General features: G+C 48.2%; 5 protein-coding genes across 5 annotated transcripts; 3 read left to right on the top strand and 2 right to left on the bottom strand.

Annotated features, from left to right (window-relative positions):
- Positions 1 to 2229: 2229 nt before the first annotated feature.
- On the top strand, positions 2230 to 3543 carry FPRO_06996 (uncharacterized protein; the record flags this gene model as incomplete). Its single annotated transcript, XM_031228029.1, has 1 exon — positions 2230 to 3543. One exon carries the CDS (start codon positions 2230 to 2232, stop codon positions 3541 to 3543), a length of 1314 nt encoding a protein of 437 aa, XP_031078406.1.
- A 955-nt stretch (positions 3544 to 4498) lies between these two features.
- On the top strand, positions 4499 to 5401 carry FPRO_06997 (uncharacterized protein; the record flags this gene model as incomplete). Its single annotated transcript, XM_031228027.1, has 1 exon — positions 4499 to 5401. One exon carries the CDS (start codon positions 4499 to 4501, stop codon positions 5399 to 5401), a length of 903 nt encoding a protein of 300 aa, XP_031078405.1.
- A 2348-nt stretch (positions 5402 to 7749) lies between these two features.
- FPRO_06998 (uncharacterized protein) lies at positions 7750 to 9513 on the bottom strand (the record flags this gene model as incomplete). Its single annotated transcript, XM_031228026.1, has 6 exons — positions 7750 to 8009; positions 8056 to 8607; positions 8656 to 8700; positions 8751 to 9185; positions 9237 to 9364; positions 9425 to 9513. The coding sequence occupies 6 exons, from the start codon at positions 9511 to 9513 to the stop codon at positions 7750 to 7752; spliced, it is 1509 nt and encodes a 502-aa protein (XP_031078404.1).
- Positions 9514 to 10669: 1156 nt separating this feature from the next.
- On the top strand, positions 10670 to 12099 carry FPRO_06999 (uncharacterized protein; the record flags this gene model as incomplete). The annotated part of the gene is made up of 3 exons (XM_031228025.1): positions 10670 to 11167; positions 11216 to 11337; positions 11385 to 12099. 3 exons carry the CDS (start codon positions 10670 to 10672, stop codon positions 12097 to 12099), a joined length of 1335 nt encoding a protein of 444 aa, XP_031078403.1.
- A 28-nt stretch (positions 12100 to 12127) lies between these two features.
- On the bottom strand, positions 12128 to 13006 carry FPRO_07000 (uncharacterized protein; the record flags this gene model as incomplete). The annotated part of the gene is made up of 3 exons (XM_031228024.1): positions 12128 to 12364; positions 12419 to 12651; positions 12715 to 13006. 3 exons carry the CDS (start codon positions 13004 to 13006, stop codon positions 12128 to 12130), a joined length of 762 nt encoding a protein of 253 aa, XP_031078402.1.
- Positions 13007 to 13024: the final 18 nt, after the last annotated feature.

The following is a 13024-nucleotide window of genomic DNA, read 5'->3' as shown; positions in this document are numbered from 1 at the left end:
TCGTGTCTTGCAGGAAGCTGGGGAGTGCTGAATTTTGTTGCACGAGTTGTTGGACTAAGTCATGGTGATACCAGTCAGGCTGGAGATTACGAACATTGGTGGCGGTGATACAAATTGCCAATTCCGTTGCAGACTGGTTTGGAACATTATTGACAGAATTCCAGATATGCCCTGGATACCGGCAAGATAACAGAATTCCTTTGATGATGAAATCAGGTAATCTGTCTTTGTCTTGCTGATGATCAGTGACTCAGAATTTTCAAGGCACAAGATTTAGGGTAAATGACATCAAAGCTCCATTAAAGAATGGATAAATTCATCTTTGCCATTCCCAAACTCGCTGATCATGATGATGAATTGTTGACATAACTCGAGGGGCAAGACGGATTGCTCAAAATGTTCACTTAGCTGACTGGAGTAGACTCGTAGATAATTGTCATTCCCGATCGTGAAACCGCGGCCGTAATGACCAAACATGACTGGTCTGGCTACGAGTTGCGGCGAACTCAGAGACGGAGCATCGCTGATCGGCACTTCCGCTCCGCTCAGAATGAGTCAAATCATCGTGTGAATGAATGTACCCGCAAACGGTGGGATGATAAGTTTGGCAAGGTTCGCGAGAGGAAAAGATAAAGCAACTGATAAGAGGAATGGCCGCTCCGCTGTTATCCCGCTGGGACGGACACCGTTATCGATAAGGTTAAAACTTTGTTTTATCTAATCGATAATGTTTCAAGATAGTCTTATCTGGCGAAAGATCGGGCGGGCTTATTCTCATCAGAGGCCTGAGTTTATATACAATCAGAATATGATTTCTTGGCCTTTCGAATTGAAGGTCCGATTACTCCCAATCCATCGCGCGGTGTAGAGGTCAAAATATTAGCTTAATGGATATCATCATCTGCAGGTAAACATGTATAATAGACGTTTCTTGACTTTTTGCGGAGGAGAATTCTGATCAATTGCTTTGCTCGCCAGTATTGAATGCGGTAACCTAACGAGAAACTCGCCTACCCGGAAGAAGCCTGCCATTTTAAAATGCCCAGTGCAGAACAGAAGTGTGTCCCGCTCCACCATAATTACGACTGATTGAGTGTTTCAGTGGTTATTTGAGCATTCACAGCAGTGAAGCTTTCAACATGGGAGGGCCTCCAGTCAAGAAAGCTATCAAATTGCACGTGACTACAATAAACCTTGAAAGAGCAGGCTTAAAGTAATAAAACTTGCGTGTACCTTTCTTTCCACTGCATTCCACCAGTGGAAGCAGGACGTCATAAGCAGATTCGTTTGGTTGGCTGCTATTCTCTTTCAAAGACTGAATGCTCAATTGCGCGTATGGAACTTGGAAGAGTTATCTTCAGTGGGACTTTTCCAGTTCGATGCGTTGACCGATGCACATATCGTGCGCGGGAAATGTGAAAGTGGCACGCGATTCTTTTGCCTTCATATCCACGACGACAAATAAAGCCATCAGATCTGTACGGCTGTCTGATTCGCAGATTTTAGGTGAGCTCCAATGGCTCAACGCAACGTTCCTGTCGAGGTGGAGCAAGCCCATCAAGCCACATCTCCAACACCTAACAATCTTCTCTTCCTACTGGCCTGACAGATCGAGGCTCTGCGCTTATTCCGGTCACAAAGACTCGAGGATACAAGTAGATAATGACGGGATCTTGTAGCAAAGGGATGCGCTGGAGACTAGGGCATCAGCCCCAAACTCAATATTACTTAACTGAAATCTTCACAACGACCATTTGGCCAACGAGGTGGCACGCTGAGGCGCTCGTGATAGTTTTAAGTGGTGAATGTCTAATCTTATAGGTTGTATGACCCAAGGAATGGAACCTCAAGATAGTGTCACGAAGTCATGTTTACAGAGCTTTTCCCCCAGCCCAACAGACCTACTCATTGCGTCATGGTCAGAGTTAATACATTTCTACTCGCCTACTGTACATGAAATCTTCTTGGGCAATTGTGTTGGGTAACTGGTATACTGCCCGGACTGACTTTGATAAGAGTGTTACTTTGGGTTGATAGACCCCACAGCTGGTGGCTCACGTCACGCGCCTCGCACGTAATAATCACAGCTACTTAAGGCATTGCTTCCTCCCCTGTCCGAAGGAAAGGAGCTCAGATTCTCGTCTTCGTCAAGTGCTATCCCCTCATCACCTTTCATCGCCAAATTCTTCCCCATCCAGGCATCTCAAGTAAAGTTTACACTGCTTGAAGATGTACACCAACCTAATTTCCCAGGGCATACTCGTCCTCGGGTCCCTCGGGTACGTCGCTGCGACAAACCCTGGCTGCGTGCATCCCTGCATCCAGCTTCCCCAAGGCCATCACGAACCCTGGCTCTGCCCCGTCGGAATCCCCAGGCCTCATTACCACATCGGTAAATGGCCTACTCTAGAGGAAGAAAACCTTGCCAAGGCGCTCATCGGCCCTGTCACCAAGCAAGATCCTTGCGGCTGGCAGTCTGATGGCAAGCTCTGCAGAGCCTCTCAAAACGCTCATGTCACCCTTAGCCTCGTGTCTTCAGATCCCCTTACTGTCAAGGTCAAGATCAGCAACCATGATGCCTACCCAATCACCTTTTGGACAAGGTACTCTCCTCTCAGCCAGCATGCCTTTGACTATGAGTACTTCACGATCACCCCCCTAGGTCATCATTCTGTTGCTGCTAAGGCTCAAGCACCTACGCCAGCGGGGTACAGGCCAGAAACTGCACCTGAACTTTCTGTCATCTCCCCTGGCGAGGCGTTGGAGGCCGACATTGTCCTGACCAACCCGAACCATTTCTTCCATAAGATGGTGAAGGACGGTGGTGACATTGAAATCGGTATGTCGGGACGGTGGAATGGCTTCTGGGCTGCAACTGCGCCTGAAGTCATGAACAGTGATTTGGGCTATTCCTGCAACAACATCTGGAGCAGCCTGGGCCTCACTTGGTCTGCGCAGAACAAGCTGCTGCTACGCTTTCCTAAGCAGCATTATGTCTCCTCGGAGCCGTCCTATTCTGTCCCGAAACATGGAGCTGAGCCTGAAACTAGTGCGGGTAATGAGCCTACATATGGCGATAAATCGTCACGAGTCGGTTCCGACGTTGCAGATGAGACGGAAAAAAGTTCAAGCATAGAGCAATCTGAGTCTACGAGTCCAAAGGATGACGCAAAGCCTGTTAGTGGCCAGCTAGCCACTGAATCGCCAGCTGCCAAGTCCCCAGCAGGTGAATCGCTACCAACTGAGTCACCAGGATCGGCCATCCCAGAGGATCCAGCTAGTGAGGAGCCAGGGTCAAATAGTGCCTCACAGTGTGTTACGGAAAAGGTCGCCACTACACCTGCACCGGCTGAATATGGCCGCACTGAGGAGGGGCTCAAATTGACAACAGCTACGCAAAGCTGGAAAACCATGGCCTCTACTACCACCCAGCCAGGATCTGCTCGCTTAGAGAAAAGGGATTGCTGCCCACCACCACCAGATTGTCCTCATTGCGACGGCAAAGGCCCTTACAAAGAGGGCTGTGAATGCAAGGCTGATTAGAAACTTTTAGATTGTTCCTTGCATATAGGGGGCTAGTGGTGGGTAGTCTAGCAATCCATCTAGACATCCCGTACGACATCGATGGTTTTGGATGCTAGCGACGACGAGCTGCAGTCGGGACCTTGTAGGCGGCAGAAGGGAAGAAGATGGCAAGGCTAAGAGAAGGAAGGTTAAATAGCTAAACTACGTCACCTGAAGAATATTTAACCTCGTTGCAGAAATACAAAGTTCAGAAAATCAATGCCGTGATTTCATTCATCACCTGTGTTCGCAGCCTAAAGTTAAGCCTCATAGGCGGCAGTGACCTACATAAGACTGCAGGACATAGCCAATAAAACCTTTCATATGATCATGTCTCATAACCCTATGAACGTGAACTTCAATAGGGTCAAGCTATACAATGAACTTTGGGGAATGGCTGTACAGCGAAGATGTGAATGTAAAACTTGCAAAAAGAAAGCAAGTAGATGGAAGTCTAGAAAAAACAACCCAATAAGATGGTTTATAGGGATCGTTCAAACGAAAGCTTGTTTATTCCCCCAATCACCCTTCTCCATACAATCGTCGTCAGCATGATTGCAAAACCAATACTGCGCGAAATAAAAGCTAAATCCATATCAGATTCTAACAATTGGCTATCGGAGTTCTTCCGGAGCTGTATACTGAAGCCAACAGAGAGCTAGTACACACATTCACGCATAAGCAAGCGTCATGGGTCTTTTGCCATATCGACAACGAAGCTATGTTTATCCATGTGACGGAAATTCGAAAGTAATCTTCATTTACGGAAATCTACGACGACCCCAAAGCCATTTAACTCAGTAGCGAGTTCCTACATATATTACGGCTTATCCCAGGTTTAAGAAAAACACAACTTAATCCTTCACTCAATAAGACAGCTATCTCATCTCAGACCTGCACTTAGCAACCCTTTCGATCACAACCATCATCCAAGATGCGTTTCCTCAGCAAACCTATCTTGGCCCTTGGTCTTGTTGGCTCTCTTGCTTCCGCCTCCCCTACACCATCTCTCACTACCTCTGTCATCTCCGGCACATCTATTGCCCCTCTTGACACTAGCCAAGCTGCTCTCAGTGCAACAAAGATCGTCCGCCGTCTTGAATACCAGAATGCAATTCCCGTCCCTGAACGTGATGAAGATGATCACTGCGTTGGTCACACCAAGAACATCTTAACGCTCTCCAGACAAGAATACCTCGCCTCTGAACTCGTCCCCACAACCTGGATTTGCCCCAATCCCAGCATCTGCCGTGAAGGCATGAGGTACCTCAGCCCCAAAGTCCACGAGGCCGTGCAGAACGTCCTCGTGTCCATGGAGCAAACCAATACTCTCCCCATCACCATCCAAGTCACCATCACCAACAACGGCACCGGCCCCATCACCTTCTGGAAGGACTTGTCTCCCATCGGCCATCATGCCTTTGGTCTCGGCTACTTCCACTTCCATACCGAAACCGACGGTGTTGTGTTTGGCGAGCGTTTTCGCGCGGATGCTCACGGCTACCGACCGGAGTGTTATAGTAACCTCGTCGAGCTTAAGCCTGGTCAACGTGTGAGCAGAGTGATCAAGATGCCTAATAGGCCGCACTCTAACGAGGGCAAGGCGTGGAACGACATGCTCGACTTGGCTGGCAACGTCACAGTGTCGATGTCGGGAAGCTGGTATGGTATCTGGGCGGGTACTAAGGATGAGGTCATGGCAACCGACATGGACTACAACTTATTTGGTTTTAACTTCTGGAATGATCTTAGTATTCCGTGGGAGGCGACATTCCCCAAGGAGTATCAGAGGTTCAGCGAAGAGACAGGCCTTGCCATGAAGCTTTACGTGGACTAGACCCTTCTTGCAGTATGGGATACCTTGGGCCGAACAAGGTAATCAACTCGGTATATATAATCCGGATCGCAGTATTTGACATCATCGCGGAAGCCAGACTTGTTTTTTCTGTTTCTTCAACTTGGAAAATGGATGAAATAAAATTGTGATTGCAAATGGTGGGCCATTTTCCCGCGAACCGTAGTTTTGCCGATTCTGGTCCGTTCCCTTGGCCGCCCCCTTTTTAACCTCATTTTAACATCCCTTGCGTAAATGACATTAATCTCTGGGGCCCCATCACGTGTATCAAAGGTTATTTCGACTTCATCTATGCCAATTAACATCTGTGGTGTCGTTTCCTCGGCGTTTGCTATGATAGTAATCCATGTGGCTCCTCGGCGCAGCGTGGAGAGATTATTTGAAGCCCTGTTCGGAATCGGCCAGCGTCATCCATTCACTAATTGTCTACTCTAGGGCACCACCGGACACGAATTTTATGCTGGTGCCCTGACTTTTCAGGTTTGGATTGACGACTGAACGAAGTTAAGCCCAGTGAAACGATAGACTATACGGCATGGCGGATGGTGTCGCAATTCATTAAAATGGCTGATGAACCCATTCGTCGACAACGCAGCTTGTTTCATATCGTATTCCCACATAGTAATTGTGGCACTTCCCCGCTTGAAAGGTCGGTCTTAGAGTGTCGGCGCATGGATTTAAAGAAGTCTTTATCGGGTTCCTTGAGTACCAAAGCATGTTCCAAGCCCATATCCCTAACATGCTGGGCTTGGTCAGTGTCATGGTCCAGTAGCGATTCAGTAGACCTGCCCTGCAGCGAAAGGCCAAAGGTGGTGCGGCTCACAGGATAAGTCATTCTCGAAACCAACTGGGTCAGTAATTCTAGCAAAGTGATTTAGATACAGGTTCAGGCAAGCCGAGGAATACACATAAAGCACATGCATTATCGAGTTTCCCACGTCCGGACGCACGAAGCAATTCAACCACACGGTTTCTGTTTTATCCTTAATGTTTTGCTAACACTAGAGTTAATATTCTCAAAGCACATTATAGGTAAGCCTCAAGATCTAAGATATACCATACCCTCCATTCCTCATTCCTCAGCCTCTCAACCCAACGGTCACTTCGCTTGCTGCAACAACAAAAGCCTCTGCTTCTCACGCTCCGCCTCAAGTTCCGCCTCATACTTGGCCCAGCACTTCTTGCAATCTCTCCAATTTCCAAGCGCTAGTGCTCCAACCTCATAGCAATCTGATGGGTCGCACTTTGCAACATTCTTATCCACGGCTTTCTGGCAACGACTCACACTGACCTCGTCAGGGAAGTTCTCAGGGCATTTCTGGCACTTCTTCCTAATGATTCTGATCTGACACATAATTGCGGTTGTAAGTTGGAACCTCTATAGGGAACTCTTGTTGGTATGTAATAATAACGAGGGAGATTTGAGAATTCGGTGGGATAACCTTAAGGAAATGGGAAGAGACTCCGAGGATGCGTAATGTTATATACCTGAGATCTGAAGTCAATCAATGACAGTTATATTACATGTACAATGTCAAAGCCCGTGATATTTTGGCAACAGCTCTGAAATGGATCTTAAACAAACAGAATCGTGTCATCAAGAGCTTAAGGTCTCACCCAAGCAAACACATCATTACTCCGACCATAAGCGTGTTTCTGAATCACTTCCGTTACAGGCAGAGCATTGAGAGTTGAACGGCGTCGGTTTAAGGTTGTGGATTAAAATGAGTTCGTTACAGATTTCTGCAGGTAAGATCCTCTAGATTGAGATTGATCCATCTGTGATATGGCGATGTCAGATAAGCAGGTTCCAGAAAACGGCCATACGAACAATTGCCCCGCTACCCCATACATACTGTTGGACCCGATAATGCAAATGGCTGGATTTTGCTGTTGGCGGTTTTTAATCAATGGAGACCAGCATCACGGTGAATGGAACGTTGAAGGTGACGAACCTGCTGCCGCTGAATTGCCAGCCAAGCTAACTCAGATAATTATTTGCAGGCTTTTGCGACCGAGGACCGATGGGTGAATGGCTGTTGTAATTGGATAGGTAGGGGAGCCCTGAAGCCGACAAAACGGGAACCGGGGTTGCCTTTAGTGTTGGGCTAAGGATTCGGGCCAAGTTGACTATCGACTCAGGATCCACATTCAATCAATATTGCACTGACACTATTGATGACTCAGTGCCGAAGCTCAAGACACTGAGCGCTGGGTCCGCAAATCATCACAGCCTCTCGATCGGGTCACCATAGTATAACGATGAGGGAATTGGAAAATTACAAGTTCATTAAATCACTCCCAATATACTATGAACCAATGACCTTCGCTCAAGCAATCCATCTGAAGTTGGGGTTCTTCCAATCAAGGTCCTGAATCTCCTGCTGCGACAGACCAGCCAATTCAGCTTCGGCTGATCTACGAGCCCGCTTCCGGTTATCGCGCTTGATCCACCAAAGAGTCGCGGCACCAAGCACAAGAATCGTGCTCGAAGTGGCCAAGTTCAAGCCGTTGCCGATGGGATAGTTGGGCGCGTCACTCTTGACGAAGGACCAGGTGGAGATGAGTCCGCCGATGTTACCAAACATGACTATGAATAGTTAGTATCTTGTCAAAGGTGAAGCTGACGAACGTACCGTTTGTGCCAATCGCTGCACTGCGCGCTGTGTCGCTGAGAACATTGGCGCTGATATGAGAATTCGTCAAAGGCGCCAGTGCAAACGCCGAACTAGCGACGAGGAACGTAGCACCGTATCTCGCATGCCCATTCGTCGTACCCAAAAAGATGGCATAACCCACCATGACCATCGGCGCACAAAGAATAATAAAGATCTGCCTCCTATCAAACTTGTAGCTAATTCCCGGAATAAGCACCGTGAAAAAGGCGCCGACGACATATGGTGGCACAGTAAAGAGCTGTTGGGAAATAGTTGTTCGCTCGGGATAGATCGTTCGTACAATGGTGGGTAGGAAGAAGGCGAGGCCTTGAACGGTGATGTTGTCGAGGAGGAAGATGATGGCTGTTGAGAGCGTGAGGGGACTGCGGATGCCGGCGATGATCTTGGCAGTGTCCATCTTGTCGAGGACTTCGGTTGTACCGAGACGTTCAGCCTTGATGCGGTTGAGGGCGAGGGCTTTTTCATCTTCGGTGAGCCATGCGGCTGATTGGGGACGGTCGGTGAGAGTGGCTGAGACTTGTTAGCGATGGGAGAGGTCAGGAGTAGCGGGAAGCTTACCGAATGAGATGATGGACAGGCCGACGGTAATGATACCTTCGATGGCTAGAGGAAAGTCAGCATTGATCATGGTGTGAGGCGTGAGAAGGCTTTACCAAAGATCATCTCCCAGCTAGTGAACCGTCCAAAATTAGGAAGCTTCAAGATCGCCGATGCCAAAAGGCCACCAAACGCACCGGCCAACGGCGCCATAACGATATACAACGACAGCCGAAAGGTAAGTTCCGATCTTCTGTACCATCGCGACATATAATACGCAATACCGGGCAACATACCCGCCTCAAAAATGCCCAAGACAAATCTCACACCACAAATCTGATGAACGTTCGAGACAAACGCAGTAAAAATAGAACAGAGACCAAACCCCAACGATGTCAAGGGGATGAACCATCCGGGGCCCATGTATTTGCAGAGAAGGTTGGCGGGGATCTCAAAGACGATGTAGCTGATATAAAAGACTGATAGGACGAGATTGTAGTCGTTGCCTGTGAGACCGAGATCTTCTTCTAGGCCTGCGAGGCGGGCGTTTCCTGACTCGTGTTAATTTTGGAGATTCTGTGAGTGAGGAAGAGAGCGCGAACCGATATTGGCGCGGTCAATAAAGCAGAAGAGATAGAGTAGACAGACGGTCGGAACGATCATCCAGTCAATCTTTCGGCGCAGTCGAGCCTCTGCTTTGGGATCAATGTAGAACTGCGCATTCTCAATGCTGCAAATCGTGAGTCAGCACATGAAAGTCTAATTGAAACAGGGCATGGAAAACGCGTACCTCTCCACAGTCGCGCCGGGAGTCTCGGTCATGTTGGACGCAGTATCAGCGCCATTCTGCAATTTCTCGTTTTGCGCGCTGGTATCCATCTTGAAACGATGAAGGTGATGATGCAGAAGGAAAAGTGACCAAGATCGACATCGGTCTCACCCCCTTTATACCCAATCTCTCGATCAACTCACCTACCCAGCGTTAGTGCGGGCGGGGTTCTTATCGGATCCGGGGTACTGGAGTTGGCCGTTTTACCTGGGGTACAGAAAACCTAAAATCTGGGGGAGCACGGAAACTCTCAGCAGCTGCCGGCATATCATGTCGGCTTTAGAGGCGCTGTGATTGGGTGGAGGGAGGATTAGGGTTCCCCGCAGAGATTGCGACTATGCTAAGGTGAGACTTGGGGCCGTGGGGAGGAAGTGCTGATAGGTTGGTGCTCCGAGGAAGATGGGTTGGAATGCGCTGCCTTCCGAGGGATGATGCTGTGCCCAGACTGGTCTTTTTCTTGTTAGAGTGATGCGTAATGTTGTTTATTTTGATGCTTGTTTGGTGGACCACGTGGTTGGGAGGGAGGTCTGGATTCATCTCGATTGAGGGATCGATCGGGCCAGTCAGCTTCGCTTCCGGGGGCGGTCTGGGGGTCGTTGATCGGCATATCGGCCTTGGAACAAAGGGCTTGGGTTTGCTATCCGAGGAAAGCAATAATACTAACGGTTAGGGGATTTAACGCGAGAGATATCATGTGAAGGGGTAAGAGTTCCCGTTATTGGTGAATTAGTATTTTTCCACAAATTGCACATTGGGTTTTCTCTCTGTATTTCGAAAGCTGAAGAGAGTCTCGAGTAATGAACTCAACAATGTGCCGCTCAGAAGGGAGACATCTCACAAGTCAGAGCAAGCAAAAGGCAAAACACATCAGATTCAGTATTAAACAAGAATAAATTTCTCATTCAACCAAGAAATTGTTCAATTGCACAAACAGGAGGAGGATGATTGTTACCAGCCACTGACGTGCAGGGTATGTTGCCAGCCATCAGCACTAAACGTTGGCCGATGGAAACATAAAAGGGCGGGATGCGATAAGGATCAGGATAAGCTTATCTCAGTCCCTGTATTTTCTCCACTAACCTCATTGGCCATCCATCTCAACAATCGGGTAATTATTTGACCCGTTCACCAAACCAAGATGTGAAGACAAATTAGCCTCATCAAACCATCTCAACATTATCATTCCCAGACTATACTATTGCCAAAATGGAGATTAAATTCAAGGTCCAAAAAGCCCCTACAATTCCGAAACCTCCCCTGAGAAACAACACCGAGCCTTCTACTCTCGCATTCGTCCAAGTCAATCCCGCCAAAAAAGACAAAGCAGCTCAACGAAAAATCCGCCAACATGTAATGAAAGACATAGGTCTCTCCCGGCGAATGGGTACAGTCCGCACACCCAATCCAACAAGCGAGTCAATCTTTATTCCGACATACTGGGGCGACGCGCAAGTCTGCTACAATTTTCGACGATTGTTTCGGGCCATGGACATGGTGTCGGAAGGACTGCTATCAATAGCTATTGTTGACCCTGTTTTGAGGTTGAGGCAGAAATTAACGGCGACATTTGAGAGTCCACCGACTGTGGAGGAGATCGAGCAGTATACTGAGTCGTTGAGCTTGGTGAGGGAAGGGATTGAGGCGGAGAGTAAAGCTAGTGAGAATGCTGTTATTGGGACGGTTATCTGTCTGGCGACTTTTGATGTGAGTCGCTGCAATGGTGTTGTAGTTTCATATTGGCTGACGAGATAGATGCGCGCTGGGAATTCGGAATTGTGGATGGTTCATATGGCAGGGCTGGAAAGGATAGTTGCCATGGCTGGGGGAGTTGAAGAATTGGACTCACGCCCCGCTATCCGACAATCTCTGTTCATGTAAGTCTCTTGAGCTTCCCACTTATCACGCCGACTAACTACTATAGATGCGATCTCCTGGGCTCAATGGTAGAAGACGCGGAACCGAGATTTCCTCTTCCTCGAGATCTACCGACTTTGCCTGAAGCTACCAGGTCAAAATATGCCCAAAAGCTTTTAACGTCATTAAGAAGTGATGAACAAACGAACCAGGAACAAATTGCCGTCATCGATGGTGCTCTCACATTGGCAAATCAAGTCGCCGTCTTGCTAAATGAAGTATGGCTCGTCAGCCCGTTTGCGCTCGATCTCCTCATTCCAGTATGCGCTCTAGCACATCAAGTCTTATCGCTACAAAGAATGAATCCTATACCGAAACGAAATGGAGTTCCACATGCGACATCTACTGAAATCTTTGCAGAGATAGTGCGCATATCATCTGTTTGTCTGTTTGCGTTGGTCATGACACAATCATCTGGCGATGCACTATACATTGCAGCAAGAAGAAATAATTTGGTTAAACAACTTATGGCGCAGTTAGATGACAAGTTCTGGAAGGGAAAGGAGGAGCTGCAACTTTGGGTGTTGGTAATCCAGGTCTCTATGGGAGTTGGTTCTTCGAAGCCCTGGTATCTGGATCAGATTACACAGACTATGTCACGTATTCGGCTGCGATCATGGGAAGACTTGATGGATTGTTTACGAAGGGTGGTATGGATTGAAAAAGTCTCTCCATTAGAGATGACCTATCTTCGGTCTGATATTGGAGAATGGCTCTCCTAGTACGATATTTTCAAGCTAACGACAACGCCTAGTAAGTGACACCACCGTTAACACCAATATACTGCCCAGTGATCCATCGAGACTTCTCCTGAACCAACAAAAGAACAGCATCACCAATATCCTCGGGCGTTCCAGGCCTATCAGCAGCCCTGGTGATATCAACCTCAAACTTCATCAACTCATCCTCCTGCCCCTTGGGATAAAAGTCCGTCCTCACAGGACCTGGAGCCACTGAATTGACAGTGATACCTTTGCTGCGACCGAGCTATTCACGTTTCTCAGTGTCTATCAAAAAGAGAGAACATATTGGGGTACGTACCTCTCCAGCCCATGTCCATGTCAAGTTATCGAGAGCGGCTTTCGAGGCTGCGTACGCAGAGACGGCGACGTTTCCTCGCTTGGCGTTGGTGGAACTGATGTTGATGATACGGCCACCGGGAGGCATGTGACCAATAACGTAGTGGACCATGTAAAACGCTCCAAGAACGTTAAGCTGGAAGACTTTGGTCAATTGCTTGACGTTCAGTTCATCAGTAATAGGACAGAAAAATGCTGTCGCAGCATTGTTCACTACAGAAGTCAGCTCCGGCGAATGAGTTTGCACGAGAAACCTACCAAGAATGTCAATATGATCGGTCGCAAACCCCTCAAGGGTTTTATCGACGAGATACTTTGCTCCCTCAGTAGTATCGACTGAAGCTTGGATAGCTATGGCTTTTCCTCCTGCCTCACGAAGCATGGTGCAGACATTCTCGGCACGATGCTTGGAGGAGTCGGAGACGTAGTTTACTACGACTGAAGCACCGTTTCGAGCGAGGGCGAGGGCAATACCAGCACCAATGCCATTTTCACGACCTGAGCCGGTTACGATGGCGACTTTGCCTTGGAGGGTGAGGGTATCGGGCATGGTGGAATTATTTAAGAA

This window comes from Fusarium proliferatum (assembly GCF_900067095.1).
Source record: "Fusarium proliferatum ET1 genome assembly, contig: FPRO_scaffold003, whole genome shotgun sequence".
NCBI classification, from domain to species: domain Eukaryota; kingdom Fungi; phylum Ascomycota; class Sordariomycetes; order Hypocreales; family Nectriaceae; genus Fusarium; species Fusarium proliferatum.
Note: the sequence above shows the minus strand (reverse complement) of the source record. Positions and strands in the feature narration are given on the sequence as shown.